We start from the raw sequence: 22,070 nt of genomic DNA on the forward strand, positions 1-22,070 counted from the left end.
AACTACTGGTTTTCGGATACAAGATATCCATCATAGTCATTATGAATGTATTTGCCCATTTGACACGTTTGAAGTAATTAATGACATTTATTATCAATCAAACCTTATATTCAAATTCACTCGATTATTAACCAATGTAAACATAATTTTATTAAATTTATCGACTAAAAAATCTCTAAATTAATCTGCCACCTATTCACTATGATATTGTTCATCCTAGCAGAATTTGGTTAGATATGATTCGATTTTCATGGACATAATTGAATAATCAATGGCATAGATGCCAAAGAAACTCGAGGAAGAACAGATATCGTAGAAATAGAATAATAACAACAATTAAAAACAAAATTTGTGTTCATACTGATTTACATATATAACCATATCATATTTCCAAAAGGAATACAAAAACAATTTGGATCACTTAAAAGAACTCAAATCTTCACTTAAACCCGTGAAAATCAATCTCTATACCATTTGTTAGCATAAATACTTTATATTTATATGAAAGATTATTACGAACACATCAACTAGTTTCACATAACAATCTACAACATTTGGTTGTCAAAAAACACGTAAAAATATATATTTCTAAATAGATGGTCATTGTGTATTAAATTTATAGTCTCTTAATTAGTTACCAAGAGTATTTCTCTTCTCGAAAAAAGTTTTAAATTGCACCCATTTCTATGTCTTAGGAGCTGCAATCCAATAAAACATTGTTACATTAAAAGCATAAACTATTATGAATGTATTAAAAAGGATATTAAATAATGAAAGTAGATAATTGGTAATGGGCAATAAGAGAAAAATGATGGTTGGGAAGTTGAGGGGAAGAGGGATGGGCATTGAAGTGGCAGAAGACAAATAAGTGAAGAGGTGATTGCTGCTTGGAGGAGTTTTTACTTAGTTTGAGTTATAATTTTTGAAACGTATAACATAATATTACATAAGAAAATAATGTGAGCATTAATTGCAATTTGGTATCTTCTTGTAGTTGGAGCTAACACCCATGTCATTTATTGTTTTCAACTTCATTTCAATAATTCAATGGACTTCATTTACAACTCTTGTACATATTTTGTTTCTAAGTGCTTTCGGCACACCTTTTGTTTTTTGGTTTCGAAGAATTGGATTTAAGATTCTAACTAAATTAAAGATATAGAAATTTATATTTGGAACAAATTAATTAATTAATTAAAATTATCTAAGGTAACCAACGTAGAGTTTAGAAAAAACTAAGGCACTATTGAACAATCTTTGGAAGTGTTTTCAATCGAGATGTAAAAAGGGTTGAGTTGATTTGGGACACATTATCAACCTAACCCATGTTTTCGAATTTGTTGGATTGACAACTCGAATAAAATTCCCAACCCAACTCAACCTGTAAAATATGGGTTGGTTGGATTGAGTTGTTATTGTTTTTTTCGTTTCTAAATTCTAATGCTTGTAAAGTTCAAAATTCTTATCCTTAAAAAAAAAACAAAAGTTCAAAATTGTCGTACATTCAAAATTTCAAACATACGTAGAAATATAATATATATATATATATATATATATATATATATATATATATATATATATATATATATATATATATATATATATATATATATATATAAGTTCAAGTTGAATTGAGTCGGATAATCCAAATTACCAAGTTATTCTTACTCATCTAGTTTTGAAATTGCAAATAAAGTTGTGAAAACTAATAAACTAAAATTTCAAAAACTTGTTTTTAATTTTAGAATTAGACTAAAATTCCAATTGTTTCCTTGAAAAAGATGTTTTCAAAAAATCATCAAAAAAGCATTATTAAGAAATCGAGAGAATATATAGTTTTCAAAAACAAAAAATAAAGAAAAAAATAGTTAATAAAAACAACTCTAGTTACAATTGGAATAAAAAAATTTTCTAGAAAAAACCATAAGCAACATTCCTTTTTTAGTTATAGGTGACAAATGGGAAGTTATATGTGCCTTTGGTAGTAACAATTCAAAGGTGCCTAAACAAGAAGATTGGATGTTTTATTTTTAGTCCCTCACATCACCTTATTTTTCACAACTTTACCCACAATATACATATACATACATATATATTATATATATGACCCAAGATATTTTAAAAAATATGACAGATAGACATATCATAATCAGAAATAAGAAAATGAGACAAAATAGTAAAAATGTCAAATTGGTTGCCTAAAAAAAACAAAAAGCAAACAACCGAACTTATTTAGAAATTCGAGAACTGTTTATTAAATAAATATTAATAATTCAAGAGGCCATTTTTTGGATTGAGTTATACGTAAAGCAATATTATCTTTTCGCTCACCATATTAGAAAGAAAGGAAAAGAAGGTATTTAGAACATTAATTTTGAATTACATATTTAGCCTGTAAACTAAAAAGTGTATAAAAATTTGTCAAATATTAATAACTATAATACCCTCGATTTTAGCTATTTATATAAGTTGTTGAAGTTTCAATATCCTTCAAGATTCACAAATCTCTCAATTGAAAAACCTACACTGATTAAATATTTTTAATGCTCAAGAATAGCTAAAAATTAACTTAAAAAGTATCATGTAACTTAAGCAAATCTACCAAATCATAATTCATGTCTGATGTTAATGAAAAGGCAACAACATTCTAGTCTGAAATTTGCAGAGAAAAAGCAGTGAAATCAATGGATTCATGATTGAACTCGGGAAAGGCAACCAAAATGCCTATCCAAATCATAATGTCATCAGTAATCCTTCACTGTTAAAGGACTAAAAAGAGAACAAAAGCAAATGCTAAAGTGGAGTTCAATCTCAAGTGTGTTAATTTATTGAAATCATACACAATCCCAATTCGAAATAATCCAATCATTCCAACTCACATCTATACCAAAACCCTTCTAGTTCTTCTTCCAAATCCAACTTCAAAACAGAGGATTCAGCATCTCCATTCTCCAAGATGATTTAGAACTAAAGAACGGAGGTATGATGAAGAAATTGAAAACCCCCATCAACAGTTCTACTTCTCAATGTCAACAGGTTTATTAAAAAGAAAGGAAAAACAATAGGAATTTTTTTCTTTTTCTTTTTTGCACGCTTTACCAAACCCATTAGCAAATGATGATGCAGTTGAAATTTTGAAAAGGGAAAAAAAATGAATGCAACAAGACATTCTGGGCCAGCTTAAGAAGACAACAGTGGAAATGAAGAGGACCCTTGAGATGGGTCAATCCAACTTTTTTCGCTCAAAAAGTAAGGAAGAGAAATGGAAAAGTTCTTCTTGTCTCAAAATTTTCGAATAATTGAATCCAACACTATCAGATCTACACAAGAATATTGATTCATGACTACTCAAAAAATTGATCAAAAAGTAAGTCGAAAATTTCATCTATGGGTCGAACAGTTACTAGAACATTCAGAATAAGAAATAAAAAAAAAAATACCAAGGATCTAACCAAAGAATTTACAATTTCTTAAGAGTAAAACAGGCAAAAACAAACAGAGAAATATGAAAATCAAGAGAAGAGAAGTAAAAGAAGAACCTAATGGATGCAATACCAATGAATGAGTCATCTCCTTCTCCGATCCGCCATGTATTGAGAGAGTGGAACAACCTCTTGAAGAGGAGTAGAAAGCGGAGTCGGGAGTGGCGAATTCCGACAAACCGGACAAGAACCATTAAGCTTCAACCAAGCATCGATACAACAGAGATGGAAGTAGTGTCTACACTCAGGCATCATCCTCAACATCTCCGCATCCTTATACTCACAGAGACAGATAGAGCAGACACAATTAGCTCCAGCCATGGATTTATCTCTGGAGAAAGGGAATTTAGGGTAAGAGTTAATAACGGACTGGTCAAGACCCACAACCCCGTTGTCATCGTCGCGATCTGGGGCGGCGTCGTCCTCAGCGACGAAAATGATCTGGGGGAGAATGATGCCGGTGTCGGAGCGGGAAGGAGGAGGTGGAGGGCGGCGGAGGTGGCGGGAACGGGAAGCGCGACAGCAAACGTAGAAAGCGAGGAGAAGGGCGGAGAGGAGGACGAGGAAGGCGAGTGCTATGGCAATGGAGTAGCCGAGGCCGATCCTGGAGAAGGAATAAGTGGAAGAAGGGGAGGACATGGAGAATGAGAAGGATTTGGAAATGGTGAAAAAGAAGAAGGAATTTGAGTTGAAGCCATTAGTGAGGAAGAAGAAGAGAGAAAGAAGAGAAAGGAAGGAAATTAGGGCAGATAACTTTTTGGGGGAAGGTGGGTGGGGATTGCAGACGGAGCATTTAATACACACTTCCTCTCTTCTTTAACTCTAATCTTTAACCATTTTTTGCTTTTCTCATTTTCATTACTTAATTTTTAGGTCTTATTATTTCTTAATCCTCCAACTAAATTTATGCACTTAAATTGAAAAATTATACACTAAAATCATAATTTTAACTTTGTGGTTTGAATAATATAGACCTAACACTAACTTTAATTTATGAGTTTGTGGTATACAATTTACTTCCATAATATATATATATATATTCCAAACTCTAATAAAATCATTTTAAAGTATATATTAAATATTATACATAAAGATGGAATTTGGAGTTTGGAGTTGGCTTTTGTTCTCTTCTGCCTTTGAACGCATCTTCCATTCTTGTCGTTCCTTTATGCTGTCCTTTTTAATTAATTAATTAATTAAAATAAATGAGACATTGGTTTCAAAAAGCCTCGAACTTTAATTAATCAATGTTTAGTTAAAAAAAAAAAAAAAAACAAAAATTCTTCCATCTTCCAACCGTTAGATAAATAAATAAAAAATGATTTGAAAAGGAAATATCTAAATATCAAGTCAAATTTCGATTCGATTAAAAGTAGTGATAGTGGATAGTTGGTTGGATTTTGAATAGTTTTAAAGGCTAACTAATAACCAAAATTGGTTTTTTTTTATACTAATTTATGGACTTATTAGTATAAAATAAGTCCACAAATTAGTGTAACGAAATGGGCATTATTTTTATAAATTGCAATAGGGCATATTTTTCTTTTTAGTTTTTAGAAACATATATGGCATTAAGCAATATAATATTGCGTCGGGTACTAGGGGAATTGGTCTATTAGCAACAACCATGCTTCTATCCAACACGCTCATGCTTATGACTTTCCTTCACAATAATAACGACCAAGTTTTTTTTTTTTTTATTTTTAGTATCGAACTCACGCTGGATGTTTGTTTTAAACATCTTTGCAATTGCTTAATGTGATTTAAGCATGACATCCTTTAGAAGAAAGTTCAGTGAGAAAAAGATAACTCCAGAATATAGACTTTTCCCTTGATGGTAGAATATCGGATATTGGAAGGAAAACCTAATTATCAAGTCAGAAAGATTTAGTGGAAGAAATTAAAAAAATAGGGATCGGAAAGGAAAGCGTAGGAATCAACTTCAAGAGGTTAATATGTCCTTTATTAATGAGACTGATCGATGAACAAGGCGGAGTAGGCACGAAGCAAAACAACTGTGAAGAAATGTATTATGAAATAGCTCGACAACAACTCTAATGCAATGGTGTAGACCGCTTAAACTTTCAGTCCGGAAAGGAAAGACCAAAGGAATGCATCCAGGGGAAGGGAAAGTGGTTCAGGAGTCTTCCTCCTCTTCAACTCATACACCATCCAATAGAAGTTAGAACAACCTACTAAGCCAAAGGCTTTTTGATGATATGAAAAGCTATTCAAAACATTAGAATGGTCCGGTCCAGAGGACTCGTCCATCCACTATTTCCTTTTCGTAGGTGTTAAAGACTATTACAAAGATTAGCACGAGATGTTGGACATCCATAATTGACTAATAATTTATGGAAGGGGTTCAGAGTTCTAGCAACTCAATGACTACATAAACTAAATCTACTTTATTAATTACCCACAAGCAAAAAGTTATTTTGGGTGTTATGTTGTACCATGGAGATCGATGTAGAGTATTTATATTGTCGAGTTAGTTAAATTGATTCTAACTTTGATACAATCCATAGACACTTTACTAAAAATTAACAATAAATAAATAAATTACTTAGCCATTTCTTATTGACTATAATAATAATTTATCAAGATATAACTAAACAAAATTAGAAAATTTAGAGATCTAACAAGAATACAATCTTTCGAGGAAATTAAAAAAGAAAAAACTTTCATATATACATATGGTGCAACTGATCATATACAAACTCTTCTGCTCCACAAAAACTAAACTTTCATCCACAATATGCACTCAACCATTGTCATACTGATGATGGTATTCCATAATAGTTTCAGTCAACCTTTTTTTCGTTTCTTCTTTTCTTTTGTTTCTAATCTCTTTGAGTTTTTTCTTTTAAATCTTTCTTTCTTTTTTGTTCAACTTATATATTCTCAAACACCAACACTGTTTGGAATAAAAAGAAAACATACCTAAAAATTCTTTGTTTATCTAAACGTTACACGTCGTGAAACCTTGAAGACAGTCGGCGGCGTTGAGGCTGTAACATAAACCCCACTTTCAAACATAAGTGTGCGCCATGAAATAAAGGAGTAGAGGAAAGGAAGAAAGGTCGAAAAGGAAGAAATGAAAGTGAAAAATGAGACTCTTCTACTAAAAAAAAAACTTTCAACCAATGTACTCTCCAGACCATTATATATTCCATATGGATGATAGTATCAAATAATAATTTCAGTCAACTTATTACGTTCATGATACTTGAAGACAGTTGAGGTTGAACGGGTGAAAGGAAGAGAGAAATGAAGGTGGAAAGTAGAGGAAGAAAAAACTTTCAACCAATAGTGTATATATATATATACCGATCCTATGTTTTAACTATAACATATAATTAAATTTTGTTAAAATTAAATATTGTATGTTGCATGATAAAATGAACAATTCAACGTGTGTCGCAAGTGTCATTTGCTAGTTATAGAAAGAAAAGTGTAATCTTAACAAATAGTTTACTAAAATTGATTCATTTGTTACTATTTAGAAGTTATTAATCCTTATTTTTTTAAAAAAGGAAAATTATTTTTAGAAGTTTTTGACATTTTTTATATTTAAACTTAGATCTACGAACTTTGAACCGTCGATCTTAAACTCTTTGATATCAATCAAAATATATAATTAATCAATCAACAAGGAAATGTCTAACAACGACCCTCCACGTAAGCCCCCATTTGTAGCAAAAGCCTCTGATTTCCGCCACGTGTCCCATTTATTTTTATTGTAATTATTTTCCCATATTTCGCCCCCCACCATAGTTAATCTATTCCACCCCACCGTCCAAAAATGTTCGCAGTTCGCGCGGCAGCGCCGCCACTTCTTCTTCACTTCCACTCTTTACCCTTCCGCTTCCTTCCATTAATTCCACTCCCCAATTTCTCTCAGCCGCTCATTGCCGAAGGTCGGTCCGTTTATCGGCAGCTATGGCCGGAATCCTTTCCCCTCGTGCACCATCGCCGCCAGTGCACGTGGCTGGCACGTGGTACTCCGTTCCGGAGCTCCGTCTCCGGGACCATCACTTCTCTGTGCCTCTCAATTACTCTCTAGATCAGGGTTCTTCTACTAGGATCTCTGTTTTTGCGCGGGAAGTTGTTTCAGGTTAATCGAATCTTATTTTGACTTTGATTCTACCGTCGATTCATTTTTTATATAGTCGATTATTGGGTCCTATTGCCGGTCACTTGTAACCACTAATCTAATGGCGACTGTTGTTCACTAATTGCAAATTCTTTCCTATTCGTTGATTGGGTTAGTGAATTTCTGGTGTTAGAGAGGTAATTAAGACGGACGCCATTGCTGTTAATTAGAATTAGGGTAGAGCAATGAGGTAAATTGATCTGAATCTAATAGAACGTTGTTGTTTTGTTATGAGCATTTGTTTTCACTATTACATGTTAAATCATTTATTCATTGTTTCTATCAATTAGAAAGGTAATATGCTTCTGTACATAATTATTAAGTTGAAAAAGAGAGCCTGCCACTTTGGAGAGTGGTTTCTATTCGTATATTAAGGTAATTTTCTTTGTTATATATAATCATTTTATATGAGCTATTACACAGTCAAACTCATAATTTCGTAGGAAATATTATTATTAATGAATTGAAAAATTGAAGATCCTCTCTGTCTCTGTAAGTAATAATTGAAACTTTCTAATGGGGTCCAGGGGTTTTGCATACGGTTTTTGAATCTCTGATATTTTGGCCGAAGATATATGTCCTAACCAATTGAATTGTTCTTAGATTCATTCAATCATTAATCATTGAAACTGCCACAAAATATGTGGACTTCTTAGTCAGAATAAAAATAATCATCTTGCATTGTCTAGAAGTCGGATATTGCTTAAGCTTCTGATTCAGGAACTCCTCAAATATCCAAAGATGTTGTAACTGAATCCTTCGAGAATTGAGAATTATCCAATAACGATTGCTTTATTAACAGTCCATCCCTTTTTTAAATTAGATTTATTTTGTCAGTTCTTACATGTACTTGGCTTGTTGTTTCTTTTTGGGTAGTTATATCTTCGTAAACCAATTATGATTTTAGTACTTTTTATCCTTGACAAATAACAAACACAAACCTGTGTTGCAGTGGGAAAAGAGGATCAACCAATGCCGTACCTTTTGTACTTACAAGGTGGACCTGGATTTGAGTGTGCCCGACCATCGGAAGCGAGTGGATGGATACAAAAAGCATGTGACGAATTTCGTGTTATATTGATGGATCAGGCATGACTTTTGTTGACTTCTCTGAGCAAGGGCATTTGAAACATGAACACTGTTGTCTTGATCTTTTATTCTACCTCTGTATATAAATAATTGCAGCGAGGAACAGGATTATCGACTCCTTTGACTCCATCGTCCATGTCACAATTTCGAAGTGCAGAGGATTTAGCCAACTACTTGAAACATTTTCGAGCTGATAATATAGTTAATGATGCTGAATTTATTAGGACTCGTCTCGTGCCTGATGCTGCACCTTGGACTATTTTGGGTCAGGTATTTACTTCACTTTTTCTTTCAATAGTTTCAGATTTTGCAATCAGTATATATTAAACTTACATGAGGCAAAAACTTTTTGACATTGTGATTTCTGAATGCGACTTCGGTTCCTATAATTTATTGGCTTTTGTTGTCTTTAGTAATTGCATCACTACAAATTCAAGTAAAGTCTCTTTTTCTCTGTACAGAGCTACGGCGGTTTTTGTGCAGTTACGTATTTGAGTTTTGCACCACAAGGATTGAAGCAAGTTCTCATAACTGGAGGAATCCCTCCAATTGGGAATGGATGCACGGCAGATTCTGTATATAGAGCATGCTTTGAAAAGGTTATAATTCAAAATGAAAAGTACTACAAGAGGTATCCACAGGATATTGAAATTGTCCGTGAAGTTGTGAAATACTTGGCCGATAACGGAGGCGGGGTGAGTAGATTTATCTATAGTTTCTGTTGTATGTCATCATATTGCTAAAAACTAGAACCAAATGCTTAAAATTCTCTCATATGATATCTTCTTCCCTTAAAAAACCCTTTTTCCTTCTGTTTTTTTCTCTAGGTTCTTCTTCCCTCTGGTGGTATTTTGACACCCAAAGGACTGCAAACTCTTGGTCTCTCTGCTCTGGGAACTAGTACAGGTTTTGAGCGCTTGCATTATCTGTAAGGCGTTTTAATTTTTTCTCTCTGTTTTCTAACTTTTGGGAAAGTGAATAGCCAAACTCAAGAAAATTCTTTTGGCAATTCAAGATTCTATAATCTAATCACTCTCTCCTTCCCCTTCACATTTTGTCAGGTTTGAGAGAGTTTGGGATCCTATACTAGTTCCTGGAGCACCGAAACGGATTAGTTTTTTCTTCCTCAATGCAGTTAGTATTCTACAAGTTCTATTGGCCAAATATGTCTATAACCTCATTCGTGAATGATTCTAAACAGTTAGACATATTTGCAGATTGATAACTGGCTCTCACTTGATTCAAATCCTCTATACGTTCTCTTACACGAATCAATATATTGCCAGGTAGCCTCCCTTTTTTCTTTTTAGAATTATATTTTGGTCTATTAGAACTCTTTATTGAGATAATTTTTCGCTGCTTCCTGTTCCCCAAAGGGAGCCTCATCTCGTTGGTCTGCTCAAAGAATAAAGAATGAAGTGGAAAACAAGTTTGATGCAAATAAAGCTGTAAAAGAAGGATGTCCCGTGTATTTCACAGGAGAGGTAGGTGCAAACTGGTGCTCATAAACCACATGGAGTTCTTTATTACATGTACAATAAACTGTCATCATAGTGATTGAATAAATAAAAATCGAGTTTATGAGGCTATGCTTTGACTTTGGAGAAACTCAGTCTGAAGACATCTTTGGAACTTCTACTCATTCATTGATTAATAAACTATTATATTCTCGACCAATACATCAAATGTTCAAATTCTCACCCCCACATGTTGAACTCCAAAAGAAAAAGAAAAGTCTTATGCCCCGTTTGTACTGCTTCTGCAGATGATCTTCCCATGGATGTTTGACGAGATACATGCCTTGAGACCATTCAAAGATGCAGCGCATATATTAGCCGATAAGGAGGATTGGCCTCCTCTATATGACATCGCTGCTCTTAAAAATAACAAGGTAGCCTTTAATTTGAGCAAAAATGATCTTGTATTTCTCAGATATCATATCTTCACTGATGTCAATATTACCACAACAACTTGTCATTAGTCCCAACGAGCATTAGGATTACTTTGTGGCCTTCCTGTTGTAAAAAATTCAACATATTTTCTGGATTCATAACAGGTTCCGGTGGCAGCTGCGGTGTATTACGAAGATATGTTTGTGAACTTTAAACTGGCCATGGAGACAGCTTCCCAAATAGCAGGAATAAGGTTATGGATTACTAATGAATTTATGCATTCTGGTCTACGTGATGCAGGGCCCCAAGTTCTGGATCACTTGATGGGATTATTAAATGGAAAAAAGCCTTTATTTTGAGGTTTTTCTCATCTTTGTTATTTTTCTTCATTATTATTGGATTGAGTTTATGTTTATTTTCTCCTTAATAAGCTTGTTATTTGTTAGTGGATGAGATTAGGAGATTGTAAACTGGTTAATCCTTTCTCCTAAATAAGTTTTTTCCCCATTAATTATAAGTAAATGAATAAATAAAATATAAAACAAAATTTATCTCGACTTGTAGATGTTAACTGGCAAATTCATACCGTATTTGAACATCTAAACTATATCTTCTTTGTTCACACTATAATTTCTCTCACAGTTGGTGGTGGATCTTGTACTATTGTTACGTTAGCGGATACACATTGACATAACACACAATAAATAAAACTATTATAAGTGATGTTGATTTTGGTCAATATCATTAGCTATTGTTAACTGTATTAATTTTGTGGGACTTGAGTAGGACAATACTTCAAAACTTGATTTTTACCTTTTTTTTTTTTTCTTTCTTCCTCTCTTTTGCATTTGTGATCTTGTAGAGCAAATCTCTTATTAAATGAAAATGAGTCCAAACAATTTATAAATGTTTGAGGAGTCAGCCCAAATGCAATGTTGTTAATTGTTAAATACTGTTAAGTGAAGTGGTTTAACTCCTTTGTATGGTTGGTCAACAGTATTTTTATTAACACTATTATGGTTAATGGTAAATATTATTTTTCTTAAGTTTATTTGTAATTCATAACTAAATTTTTAATTTTAATTTTAATGTTCAATGCACATTGAACTTTAATTTAAAAAATGGTGTGAAATATTTGGATTAAATTACAAATTCAATAAAATCATGTCTAATTTGATCTTTCAACTTTTAGTTTTTGACAAAAATAGGCTACTGGTATATTATATGTTTACACAAAATTCAATATTGTGAATGTGTTTATTTTAAAATTGCCCATTATTGAGAAATCTAGAACCAAACAAGTTGATGTGTTTAGTTATTTGAAACAATCACAAGAATCCATGGACCAAAATTTTAGCTTAACCAAATACTCATCGCAATTTTAACTTTCTCCACTCAAAAAATAAAATAAAACAACTATGGGTTTTTAAAATGGGAGTTGAAGTAGTTGAAATATAGTTGGCTTCCCTCATCTCTCTCTTTCTTTATAAACTCCAAAGTTTCAAACATCCCAATTTCTTCTTTCACAACTCACCAACAAATGGAGGAGGAACATCACCAACTACAACAACCATCGCGGCCGCCGCCTCCATGTTCGGATCCTCTTGCAACCTCTCTAGAGATCGATTGGATCGCAGTTCTCTATGGGCAAGAGGCCACTGGAGACTCACCACCAGTGTCATCAACTTGTGAGTCATCAGAAAGGAGAAGGGACGAAGAGAAAACAAATCGGAGGAAGAATGGTGGCCGACGGTGGAGAAAGGCCGCTGGCCGTCGAAGGTTTGAGTTTCAGACAAGGAGTACCGAAGATATTCTTGATGATGGATATCGGTGGCGCAAGTACGGGCAAAAAGCTGTCAAACATAGCCTCTATCCCAGGTATAAACCATAACAAAATTTCAAACTTTATCGATTATAGACATCGATAGAAGTATATATGTCGATGAGATGATATATAAGGGTTCTTTAAGCTTAATTTTTTGTTTTTCCGATTTATAATTTGGAGTTTATGTATCCGATATTGATTTATAAAGTACTTACGATGTAATTTATTGTGTTGGTGAAGGAGCTACTATAAGTGCACATATGTAACATGCAATGTGAAGAAACAAATTCAAAGGCTATCAAAAGACAGAAGCATTGTTGTGACAACTTATGAGGGAATTCACAACCATCCTTCTCACATCCTCATGCAAACCCTAACTCCTCTTCTCAAACAAATTCACACTTCCTTTCCACTTTCTAAATTATTTATGAATTATAATTAGTAACATACACATATGTATATGTTTTGTTTGTTCTCTTCTATATGTTACTAATCAAGAGTCATCAATTTCATAACTTGATTTATATCAAATTTATTGATAAAATATTGGAATTAACAGCTTTCATGAAACCAATGTTTTAATTTTACAAAAGAAGAGTTTTTTTTTTTCTTGACTTTCGAGTTTAGTGTTTGTTTGATTCATATATCTTTTAGCTTTTATGTTTGAGTTTGATTTCAATTTAGATATTTAATTTCAAAGTACTACATAATAAATACCCTATTATTTATTTTAATACTAAAATAAATAATATGATAATTATAATTGATAATTTTTTTAAAAAATTACAAATATATTGATAGATAGTGGTAGACCAATATTTACAACATGGTCTATCAATGATAGATTCAAATCATTGATAGACTTTAGCCGAATTTGCTATATTTATATTACTTTTATAAAATGTAGTTATGTATTTAATTATTTTGAATTTAATAACTATAATTACAACTCTCCCGTTTTGTAGTTGGCCAATGACCCTACCCAAACATTTACAGATAATGAATATTGAGAGGAAAATATTAAAATTATTTACAAAATATAATAAAATATTGAAATTATTTACAAAATATAGCAAAATTAATCTAATTCTTTATCTTATTAGTGTTTTGATAAGATACTTACGCTTCATAGAAAAATCAAGTATAATAAATTTTATTTTTTAACGATTTTCTTTTATGGATGGATTATAAATAATTTGTCAATCGTTCTATTTCTTGAAACTTTCTCTTTTTTATTATATTTTGTAAATATTCGAACAATTTTTCGATAGTTAATGTCTAATAAGGTGGATGTGGTTTTATTATTTTTATTTTATTTTATTGTTATTATTATAACTTAAATGTGTGAAAGTTTGGAAGTTGCTTCAAAATAAATGCTTTCTCACCATAATTTGTGGTTGTAGACATCAAACTTTACAATAATTTCTTTTGGTCAAATAATAAATGCAAGTTTGGAAGATAATTTAAAAATAAAAATTAAAAATTAAAAATATTTATTTCCCTTAATAATCACTAAAATCTGTGATTCAACATCATAAGACTTCATCATAAAACTAATTATTAATAATGCTCAATATGAGATCTCTACGCTTCAATATAGTTGAATTCCATTTCATTGATTCGTAAGGTAAAGACTATCCTTATTCATTCGTCCATATTAATTTTCTCCATAAAAAAAATTTAAATTAAATTCAAACCTAAAAAGAAATGATAAATACATAAGAAAAACAATTATTTTATTTTCCAAAAACATCAATAGTAATAAATTGATAAAAATTCCATCTTTGATTTGTATAACTTTTTTAAAAATAGAGAAATTATTTCATTTCCATATTCCAAGATTTATAAAATGCATATTTTAGGTTTGTATAAAATAAATTGTATTTTTCTCCTTTATATTATCATTCTTTATCTAATTTGTTTTTTTATGTATTTATTAATTTTAATTATGTCACGTTAATCAAACTTTAAACACGGAAGCAACACGTGGAAGCTTAAAAATCGCGTTGTCCATTCAAGAATGTACACGCGATTTTCTCGATGCTCTCTCTATATAAATACACAACCGATTCTCTCCTCTTCTTCAACCTTCGATCCATATATTTCCATTTGGCAATTCCCCAAATTTTCTTTGCTTTGAATCTCTTCACCTTCTTCCTATTCTCTGCAATCTCTCTTAGCGCGCGAATGGCGAATTTGGTTGACAAGGCAATGGACTACGTCTCAGAGAAGGTGGCCAACATGCCGAAGCCAGAGGCCTCCGTCACAAACGTCGATTTGAAGGGTATAAGCTTTGGTTCCGTCGAGTATTTGGCCAATGTCTCTGTCTCCAATCCTTACAGTCACTCCATTCCAATCTGCGAGATTTCTTACAGTCTCAAAAGCGACGGCAGGTTCGTTAATTAATCTTCACTCACCTCTATTCATTTGCCTCTCTGTTTTCATGATAATATAATTAAGTCAGTTAGGTCTGACTTTGGAATCGATCTCGATCTGGTCAGTACGGTAGGATAGGAATAATATGACGACGTTCATCTATCTGCTGGAAGAATTAAATGTATGTTATATTGAGATTGTACGATGATGAATGTAGAGTTATTGCGACGGGGAAAGTTCCAGATCCAGGATCTCTGAAAGCGAGTGATTCGACGATGTTAGATGTGGGAGTGAACGTGCCGCATTCCGTACTAATAAGCTTAGCGAGGGACATAGGGAGAGATTGGGACATTGATTACGAGTTGCAGATCGGACTCGTCATCGATCTTCCGGTGATTGGAAACTTCACGATTCCTCTCTCTACAAAAGGCGAGATTAAGCTCCCTACCATGTCTGACGTTTTCGCTTAGCTAAATTTCTCATATATATATATATATATATAATCTGAGGTTAAAATTTCTAAATCACGTCGACCTAAGTGATCAATAATAAGGTTTCTTGTTTAGCGAGATCAACTAAGTTTCTTGTAATTTTTCTTTTCTGTTACAAAATCATGTATACAGTGTATACGCTATTACACAACTTATCTTGATCAATTCAGTTTCGATCTTTTTCATGTATCATTATTATATCATATGAATCATCGTTGGCTTCCTCTCACTTTTTTTTTTAATATATTTGCGGTTGAGAATACCTTAATTTTTTTTTTTCAAAGTTATAAAACATATTTGGTTTTATCCATTAGAATTTCTTTTTGAATTAATACAATTTATATTATCTTTATATGTTATTTTTAACTAAAATATTATAGGTTATATTTTATAAATAGCCAAAATATTTATAGTCATTCTTTTTAGTTCAAAATCGTGTAGTTACTGTTATTGATTAGGTTGTTCAAGATCTTAAAAAATATTTTTTAAATTTGGGTAGAAAATTATATGTCTTTTTTGTTTGGATCAAGATCGTGTACATACTATTATTCGTTTGGTTTTTCAAGATCTTACAAAAATATCTTTTGAATTTATGAAAAAAATCTCATAAATTTGACGATCCAAGAAAAATTTGTTTACTCAAATCTAAATATATTTCATATATTTCATGCCTTACCCATTTTTTACGATGGGCTTATGCTCTATCCGTTATCGAAATTTTTCATAAATATTTCGGTTATATTTTTAGAAGTACCAAGGTTATAATTTAATGAATCTAACTGTTAAGTTATCAATAGCATTGTTTCTATCCAACACACTTATGGCTGCTTAACTAATACACAACTTAGAGTTTAAATGAGTTATCAATCTGCAAATATGACCAACTGTTTAGCATCATTCAAGAATGAACTTGGAGTCATTTGACTAACAGAAATTGACAGCATTGAGGAGGAAATAACTGATTCGTTTGGGTGTCAAGACACCACCAGAAGTAAGAAGAACCTACATAAAAACACAAGGAAGAAAGGCTTTTTAAGTGAAGAAGATACCAACTAAGGATTTTAAGCATTTGGATCCAATTTTTAGCAATTTTTGATGATACACGAAACGAACTCTAGACAAACATACTCACCCTGTACCTCCATTTCCGGCCAAGTATTTCACAACTCAGCAGGCAATTTCAACATCCTGCGGATACCTCTTGTAGCACTTCTCATTTCGAATTACAACTTTTTCAAAGCCATGCTCTATATACAGAATCTGCCGTCCATCCATTCCCAATTGGAGGGGTTCCTCCGGTTATGAGGACTTGTTCCAATCCTTGTAGAGCAAAACTCAAATACATAACTGCACAAAAACCAACATAGCTCTGCACGTTGAAAAAGAGACTTTCCTTGAATTTGCAGTGAGGCAATTACTACAGACAGGAGACAACAAAAACGAATAACGTTTATAAAAGCAAAGCCACTCTCAGAAATCACAAAGCCTTGCTTCATGTAAAGTTCAATATATGGCTGATTCCAAAATCTTAAACGACAAAAAGAAAAAGTGAAGTAAATACCTGACCGAAAATGGTCCAAGGTGCAGCATCATTAACTACGTTATAAGCTCGAAAATGGGCTAAATCCTCTCTACTTTGAAATTGCGACATGGACAAGCGGAGTCGAAGGAATTGATAATCCTGTTCTTCGCTGCAATTATTTATATATAGAGGTTGAATAAAAGACCTCAACAGTGGTCCTCGCTGGTCAAAATTTAACCATACCTTCGACGGAACCATAGCCGCCAACCTGAACAGTGCAACCTACTTCCGATTGGTGTTTTCCTTTCTTGGCCACACGTTGACCATAATGCATTTTCTGTTAGCCGCAGCAGTCTGTCATCCCAGATCCAGTCGTCTACGTTGTTTTGCGATTGCACTCGGTTGGTTCGGTTCACGCAAGGGCTGGTAGGTTTTGTGCGGTTCTGTGTTCACCCGGTTCGGTTTTGTTGCTGTCGGTTCAAAATCTTACTTCTTAGTTTGGTTCTCAGTCTACCGTGCTGTTTTACAAAGGGGAACATGGAATTCAATAACAGTTATGTAAAAAGTGGTAACCTATATAAATCTATACCCCCCCCCCCGCCCCTACGAGGATCCCCCAATGCTCATGTCCAACAATTTTCTATGGGAATCAAACTGGCTGCCAATAAAGTATTGGCTTTAAATTTATTGAAGTGAAAATGCTACTCCATCTTCTCTTAATTTGAAGTTGACATTTAGTGGATGTACGAAGCTAGATCGAGAGATGTGTATTCCATGGTCGAGGAGTGCCTTTTCACTCATGTTATCGCAAGAAGGGTCGGTAGACCAGAGGAAGAGGGCTGGGGGGCTTCTGTTGGAGAGGAATAATAGTGTTCAAAGATTTGGAGAGATCCGAGGACTAAGATGTGTGAACTTTCGTTAGGTTTCATGTCTCTCTTCGGACTTTGGTTGTTACATCTTCTCGTAACTCAATCTAGATTTTAGTTTTTGACTCCTTTTGTTTGGAGTTGAAGTTTTTTGTGTTCCCCTTCATACTTTTTCATTTATTCTTAAACAAAAGTTAGGCATTTAATCGGGAAAAAAAATTGGGTGTAAAAGCTATGCATTTACACATCGAAGCTCAAATACTAAAACTCACACATTGAAAAGTTTATATGAGTGAAATTGTATCGAAAACTTCCAATAGTTATGGCTGATGAATTCAATCACCAAATTCAATCATAAGCTTTACATTAAAAGAAATGTGATCTTTTCTAATCTGAGGTTTTAAGAAGATTATCAAAGCTTGTATGTAATGTGTTCTAAGTTAAATTTCAGTACACCACCAGCAAAATTTCTCCATAAACAGGTAGAGCCATTTGAAGGATACAACAACCTATTAAACTCGACAAACAATAGAGCTATTCCAAGAAACAAAACGAAACAAATCAAGACCATAAAGGAAAAATCAGAATCTAAAACAGAAATTGTGCACTTCCATGAAGTGTTCGACAAAATGCCCCAAAGAAAAGTAATGGAATTTAACAAGAAAGGTTACCTTAACCGAATTTGAGGGAACTGGGGAGGCGCGGCGAGTGACTGCCAATTCTGGGTATCTTCCAAAGAATCCATTGTTGATTAATAACATCAGCAATACAAGAGGGTTTTTCTCAGCATAGATGGAGAGGTGCTAAATATTGAAAATGGGATGTGGATTGAGTTTGTATGTTTGGAAAGGAAGGGTTTTTGCTTTTGCCAAAAAGCCAAAGCAACAAATTGATGGTTACTCCTTTATTCACTACTTTTGTCTTCACCATATATATATACTCTATATATAAATACTATATGTAAATATATACTTTAAACTTTCCCAAATTTAACAATTTTGTTCCTCAACTTTCAAAATTAACATCTTAATTCATCATGTAAATTTATGTTTAAATACTTTTATAAAAAAATAATTTTAAATATTGGTTCTCATATTTTTTTCGATTTATTTTACTCTTCAAAATTTGATCTTTCTACACTTACAATGTTTGTTATTATTCTTATACTTTAAAAATAGGAACAATTGGTTGCTTTTTTAAAACTCAAAAACAAAAAAATTTGTTAAAAAAGAAAACCAAAATTTAACAAAGTGAAAAAGTATGTTATTTTAAATAGTTAAAAATGTATATTTAATAAACACTTGTCTTTAATCGATCATTTTTACTATTATAGTTGATTTTATTAGACGAAAAATCAATCAAAATATTTATAAAATTGATTATTTTTATCCTTTATATTTAGCCATATGTAAAATAAAATTGAAAAACAAACCACTTCTAATTAAGTCATTTTATTTCGTTAGACATGAAAACTAAACAACAAAATGATATAGCACTTTTCATTAAAAAAAAAAAAACGCTTACTTGAAAAGCATTCCCACGTACATCCAAATGAACAAACAAACAAATATGGTAAATTGAAAGATTAAAAGAAAAAAAAAACAAAATACAAAACCGTACATAAGAAAAAGAATCTCTCTATAAAAAAAGAACACACAAATTAAAATTTTGGATTCAATTATACACAACAATGTTGATATTGAATGTCTACCATTTATCTTTACCAATATGACCACAACTGGCATCAACTACAATGAAAAATTCCAAATCCTCTTTTTTTTTTTCTCTCTTTTATCTATAAACAAAATAAAAAAGAAAAAAAATCTGATTCTCCACCACCACCACCATTGTTGTCCTCGGACGAGCATTTTGAGAAAAAGAAGCAAATATTCTTCATCTTCCTCCGTAGCCATTTTCATTTTTTCTTTCTTCAACCTCTGCTTTTAATCTCTCTTCTAATTTTTCCATCTCTCTGTCAACGCCATTTACACGTCATTCATTCATTGCTTGATTCCACTTCTTCTCTTTTAATTAGTCAACCCCTCCTTTTGTTGTTCATTCTTTTTTTCCCTAAAAAAAAATCTCACAAAAACCCACTGAATCTTCTTCAACTTCAATATCACTGTTCTTCTAAAATTACAGAGAAACAAGATGAAATTTACTACTATCTTGCTTGCTCTTGCTAAAAACACTGTTAAAATCTTTGCTTGCTCTAACTTCTTTGATTTTACAGATCTCTATTTGGAGAATGATTAAAGAAAAAAAAAAAAGAGTTGGAAATTAATTTAACAGGGGAGTTTTACAATTTCGCCGTCTGGATTTCCGTTAAACAACCATGGAAGGTCAAAGTTCGCCGGGAATTGATCGGAAAAGCAGTCGTCGGTGATTGGGCTGTCGAGTTCTTCAAAACCCACATAGAAATCGTCGTTCACGATCAAATCGGAGACTCCCAGATCGTCGTCTTCTTCATCTTCGGCCATTAATAATTCCTCTTTCTCTTCTTTGCTCTCCGTGATCGTACTCTGTTCTTCCGACGAGCAGACCGGCTGTTTCGGGTCGAGTTTTTCAGATCCGGACGCGGTGGTGGTCGGCGTGACGGGTTTCTGACGGGTGGAGCCGGCGAGAGAGTTGCGGTGAGTGGGCGCCGGGTGGTTGTGCTCAGCCGTGTAAGTGACTATGAACATTCCCGGGTCGGATCTGTTCCTCTCCACTTGTTTTCGGGCCATGCAACCCTTCGAACTGCTACATCTATAATATCCCCTGTTTTTTCAAAGCACCAAAAATTAGTTCTAACCCCCAAAATCAAAACCCTAGAAAACCCTAATCTCAGAATTGAAATCGAGCACAAACCTTGGATATGGAGATCCTTTAATGGGTTTTTGTCCATATTTTCGCCAAGCCCAAATATCCGAAGATAGAGACTCCGCCGGAACTTGACAAACCTTCTTCAGCTGATTCTTCCTAAAAAGAGAACCAAAACAAAAGATCGATTAGCTAAAAGAAATATAAAAGAAGAACACACAAACAAACACACACATACAAAATGATGAAGAAATGGAAGAATCTTGCTCACCGGCGTTTGGATCTCGGAGCAGAAACAGAGGTTGAATGGAGCTGTTTAGGGAGATGGGTGCTCTGTTTGTGATGAGTCAAAATTTTAGGTGCCGGAGAAGAAAGAAGCGGGGGAGCAGCAGGCGGTGGAGGAGGAGGAGGCGGCGTAGGAGAAGAAGAAGAGGGTTGAGATTTAGGGAAAAAGGGTTTGAAAAGCTCATGCAATTCTTGAGTGGAATTACAATTAGAGGGTTGAAATGGATCTTGAAGAGAGAAGAAATGGTTTTTGGTTTGATTGTTGGTTAGGTCTCTACCAAAAGAAAAAGGGACAGAGTTATTGGAAAAAGAAGAAGAAGAAGGAACAATGGTGGCGGCAGAGGGCGCGGCGGAGTAACCTCTGACGACGGCATGAAGATCCCAATCGACTTCCATTATCAAAAGACAGAACTCTGCTCTGAGAATCTGTACCTTTGTCTCTCTCTCAGCTTCTTCTCTTTGATCAGTTCTTTTCTTTTCTTTTCTTTTTTGGTTGTTTTGTTGTAAGAGAGAAAAATAGAGACAAAAGAAGGCGCTGACTTTTGGTGATAAGGGTGTAATGAGTAATGAGTAGGAAAAGAATTATATATAGAAACCAAAATATATTGAGAGAAAGAGAAACTGTTTTTTTTCTTTTTCTTTTTTTGTGTTCACAAATCCTATTGCTAGAGAGAGAAAGTTGTGGCTATGGTTTTCCTTTCTTTTCTTTTTTTTCTCTCTCTCTCTCTCCCTTTTAAATTATAAAATATCCCTCAACTTTACTTTTATATAATGGTTAAATTATCAAAAATACCCCTAAACCATAAAGGTGGTTTCATTTATAATCTCAAACTTCTTAACCTTGTGAAAGGATCGTAGAGTTTAAAATGAAGAAGATACCTGTAACGCCCTGAGTTAAGGAGATGAACATAAATGAACCAATATTTGAATAAGAGTGATTCTGAGAACATGAAAGTAGGGTTAAAAACAACTTCAAAAAACTAAAAATTACTATCTATACCAACAATACGTACCTTCTTTTTCGGTGGCGCGAATGTAGAAACTTCAAAGTTAAACGCGACAAAGCAGATGCATATGAGCGAGGACAAAGCATCTTGAAAGGACTCGTTTTGTGGGGATGACTTTCACTCTAATAAGCCTTTAAGACACATAAGGATAATGTTGTCAAGTCGTAGGGGATACAGAAAAATGTCAAAGACCCAAATTTCGTATCCCAAGCCTGGGACATTCCAACGGCTTTTTTTTCTTTTTTAATGTTTACATATCCCATTAGATTTGTTGTTA

General features: G+C 33.2%; 5 protein-coding genes and 1 long non-coding RNA gene across 10 annotated transcripts; 3 read left to right on the plus strand and 3 right to left on the minus strand.

Moving 5' to 3' along the window:
- Window positions 1–3,356: 3,356 nt before the first annotated feature.
- LOC103483238 (RING-H2 finger protein ATL67) lies at window positions 3,357–4,376 on the minus strand. Its single transcript, XM_008439759.3, has one exon. The coding sequence runs from the start codon at window positions 4,119–4,121 to the stop codon at window positions 3,567–3,569; it is 555 nt and encodes a 184-aa protein (XP_008437981.2). The 5' UTR covers window positions 4,122–4,376; the 3' UTR covers window positions 3,357–3,566.
- A 2,876-nt stretch (window positions 4,377–7,252) lies between these two features.
- LOC103483239 (uncharacterized) lies at window positions 7,253–11,176 on the plus strand. Its single transcript, XM_008439760.3, has 10 exons — window positions 7,253–7,599; window positions 8,591–8,727; window positions 8,824–8,997; window positions 9,189–9,422; window positions 9,555–9,655; window positions 9,789–9,861; window positions 9,945–10,013; window positions 10,104–10,211; window positions 10,493–10,618; window positions 10,784–11,176. The coding sequence occupies exons 1-10, from the start codon at window positions 7,425–7,427 to the stop codon at window positions 10,976–10,978; spliced, it is 1,392 nt and encodes a 463-aa protein (XP_008437982.2). The 5' UTR covers window positions 7,253–7,424; the 3' UTR covers window positions 10,979–11,176.
- Window positions 11,177–11,808: 632 nt separating this feature from the next.
- Window positions 11,809–13,047, plus strand: LOC103483240 (probable WRKY transcription factor 75). Its single transcript, XM_008439761.3, has 2 exons — window positions 11,809–12,497; window positions 12,685–13,047. Exons 1-2 carry the CDS (start codon window positions 12,160–12,162, stop codon window positions 12,884–12,886), a joined length of 540 nt encoding a protein of 179 aa, XP_008437983.2. The 5' UTR covers window positions 11,809–12,159; the 3' UTR covers window positions 12,887–13,047.
- Window positions 13,048–13,616: 569 nt separating this feature from the next.
- LOC103483241 (desiccation protectant protein Lea14 homolog) lies at window positions 13,617–15,540 on the plus strand. The gene is made up of 2 exons (XM_008439763.3): window positions 13,617–14,837; window positions 15,038–15,540. The coding sequence occupies exons 1-2, from the start codon at window positions 14,485–14,487 to the stop codon at window positions 15,288–15,290; spliced, it is 606 nt and encodes a 201-aa protein (XP_008437985.3). The 5' UTR covers window positions 13,617–14,484; the 3' UTR covers window positions 15,291–15,540.
- A 621-nt stretch (window positions 15,541–16,161) lies between these two features.
- LOC103483242 (uncharacterized) lies at window positions 16,162–18,614 on the minus strand. 5 transcript variants are annotated; one of them, XR_007821557.1, is made up of 4 exons: window positions 18,371–18,614; window positions 17,077–17,351; window positions 16,873–17,002; window positions 16,162–16,658 (listed from the first exon to the last, which is right to left on the minus strand). It is a non-coding gene; the product is annotated as an uncharacterized LOC103483242 (long non-coding RNA). The 5 variants fall into 5 exon arrangements; XR_007821555.1 differs by having other exon boundaries at window positions 16,162–16,680; XR_007821556.1 differs by having other exon boundaries at window positions 16,162–16,728.
- A 745-nt stretch (window positions 18,615–19,359) lies between these two features.
- Window positions 19,360–21,351, minus strand: LOC103483243 (WRKY transcription factor 22). The gene is made up of 3 exons (XM_008439764.3): window positions 20,773–21,351; window positions 20,550–20,660; window positions 19,360–20,459 (listed from the first exon to the last, which is right to left on the minus strand). Exons 1-3 carry the CDS (start codon window positions 21,180–21,182, stop codon window positions 19,985–19,987), a joined length of 996 nt encoding a protein of 331 aa, XP_008437986.1. The 5' UTR covers window positions 21,183–21,351; the 3' UTR covers window positions 19,360–19,984.
- Between the last annotated feature and the right edge of the window lie 719 nt (window positions 21,352–22,070).

This window comes from Cucumis melo, chromosome 6, assembly GCF_025177605.1.
Source record: "Cucumis melo cultivar AY chromosome 6, USDA_Cmelo_AY_1.0, whole genome shotgun sequence".
Classification (NCBI taxonomy): domain Eukaryota; kingdom Viridiplantae; phylum Streptophyta; class Magnoliopsida; order Cucurbitales; family Cucurbitaceae; genus Cucumis; species Cucumis melo.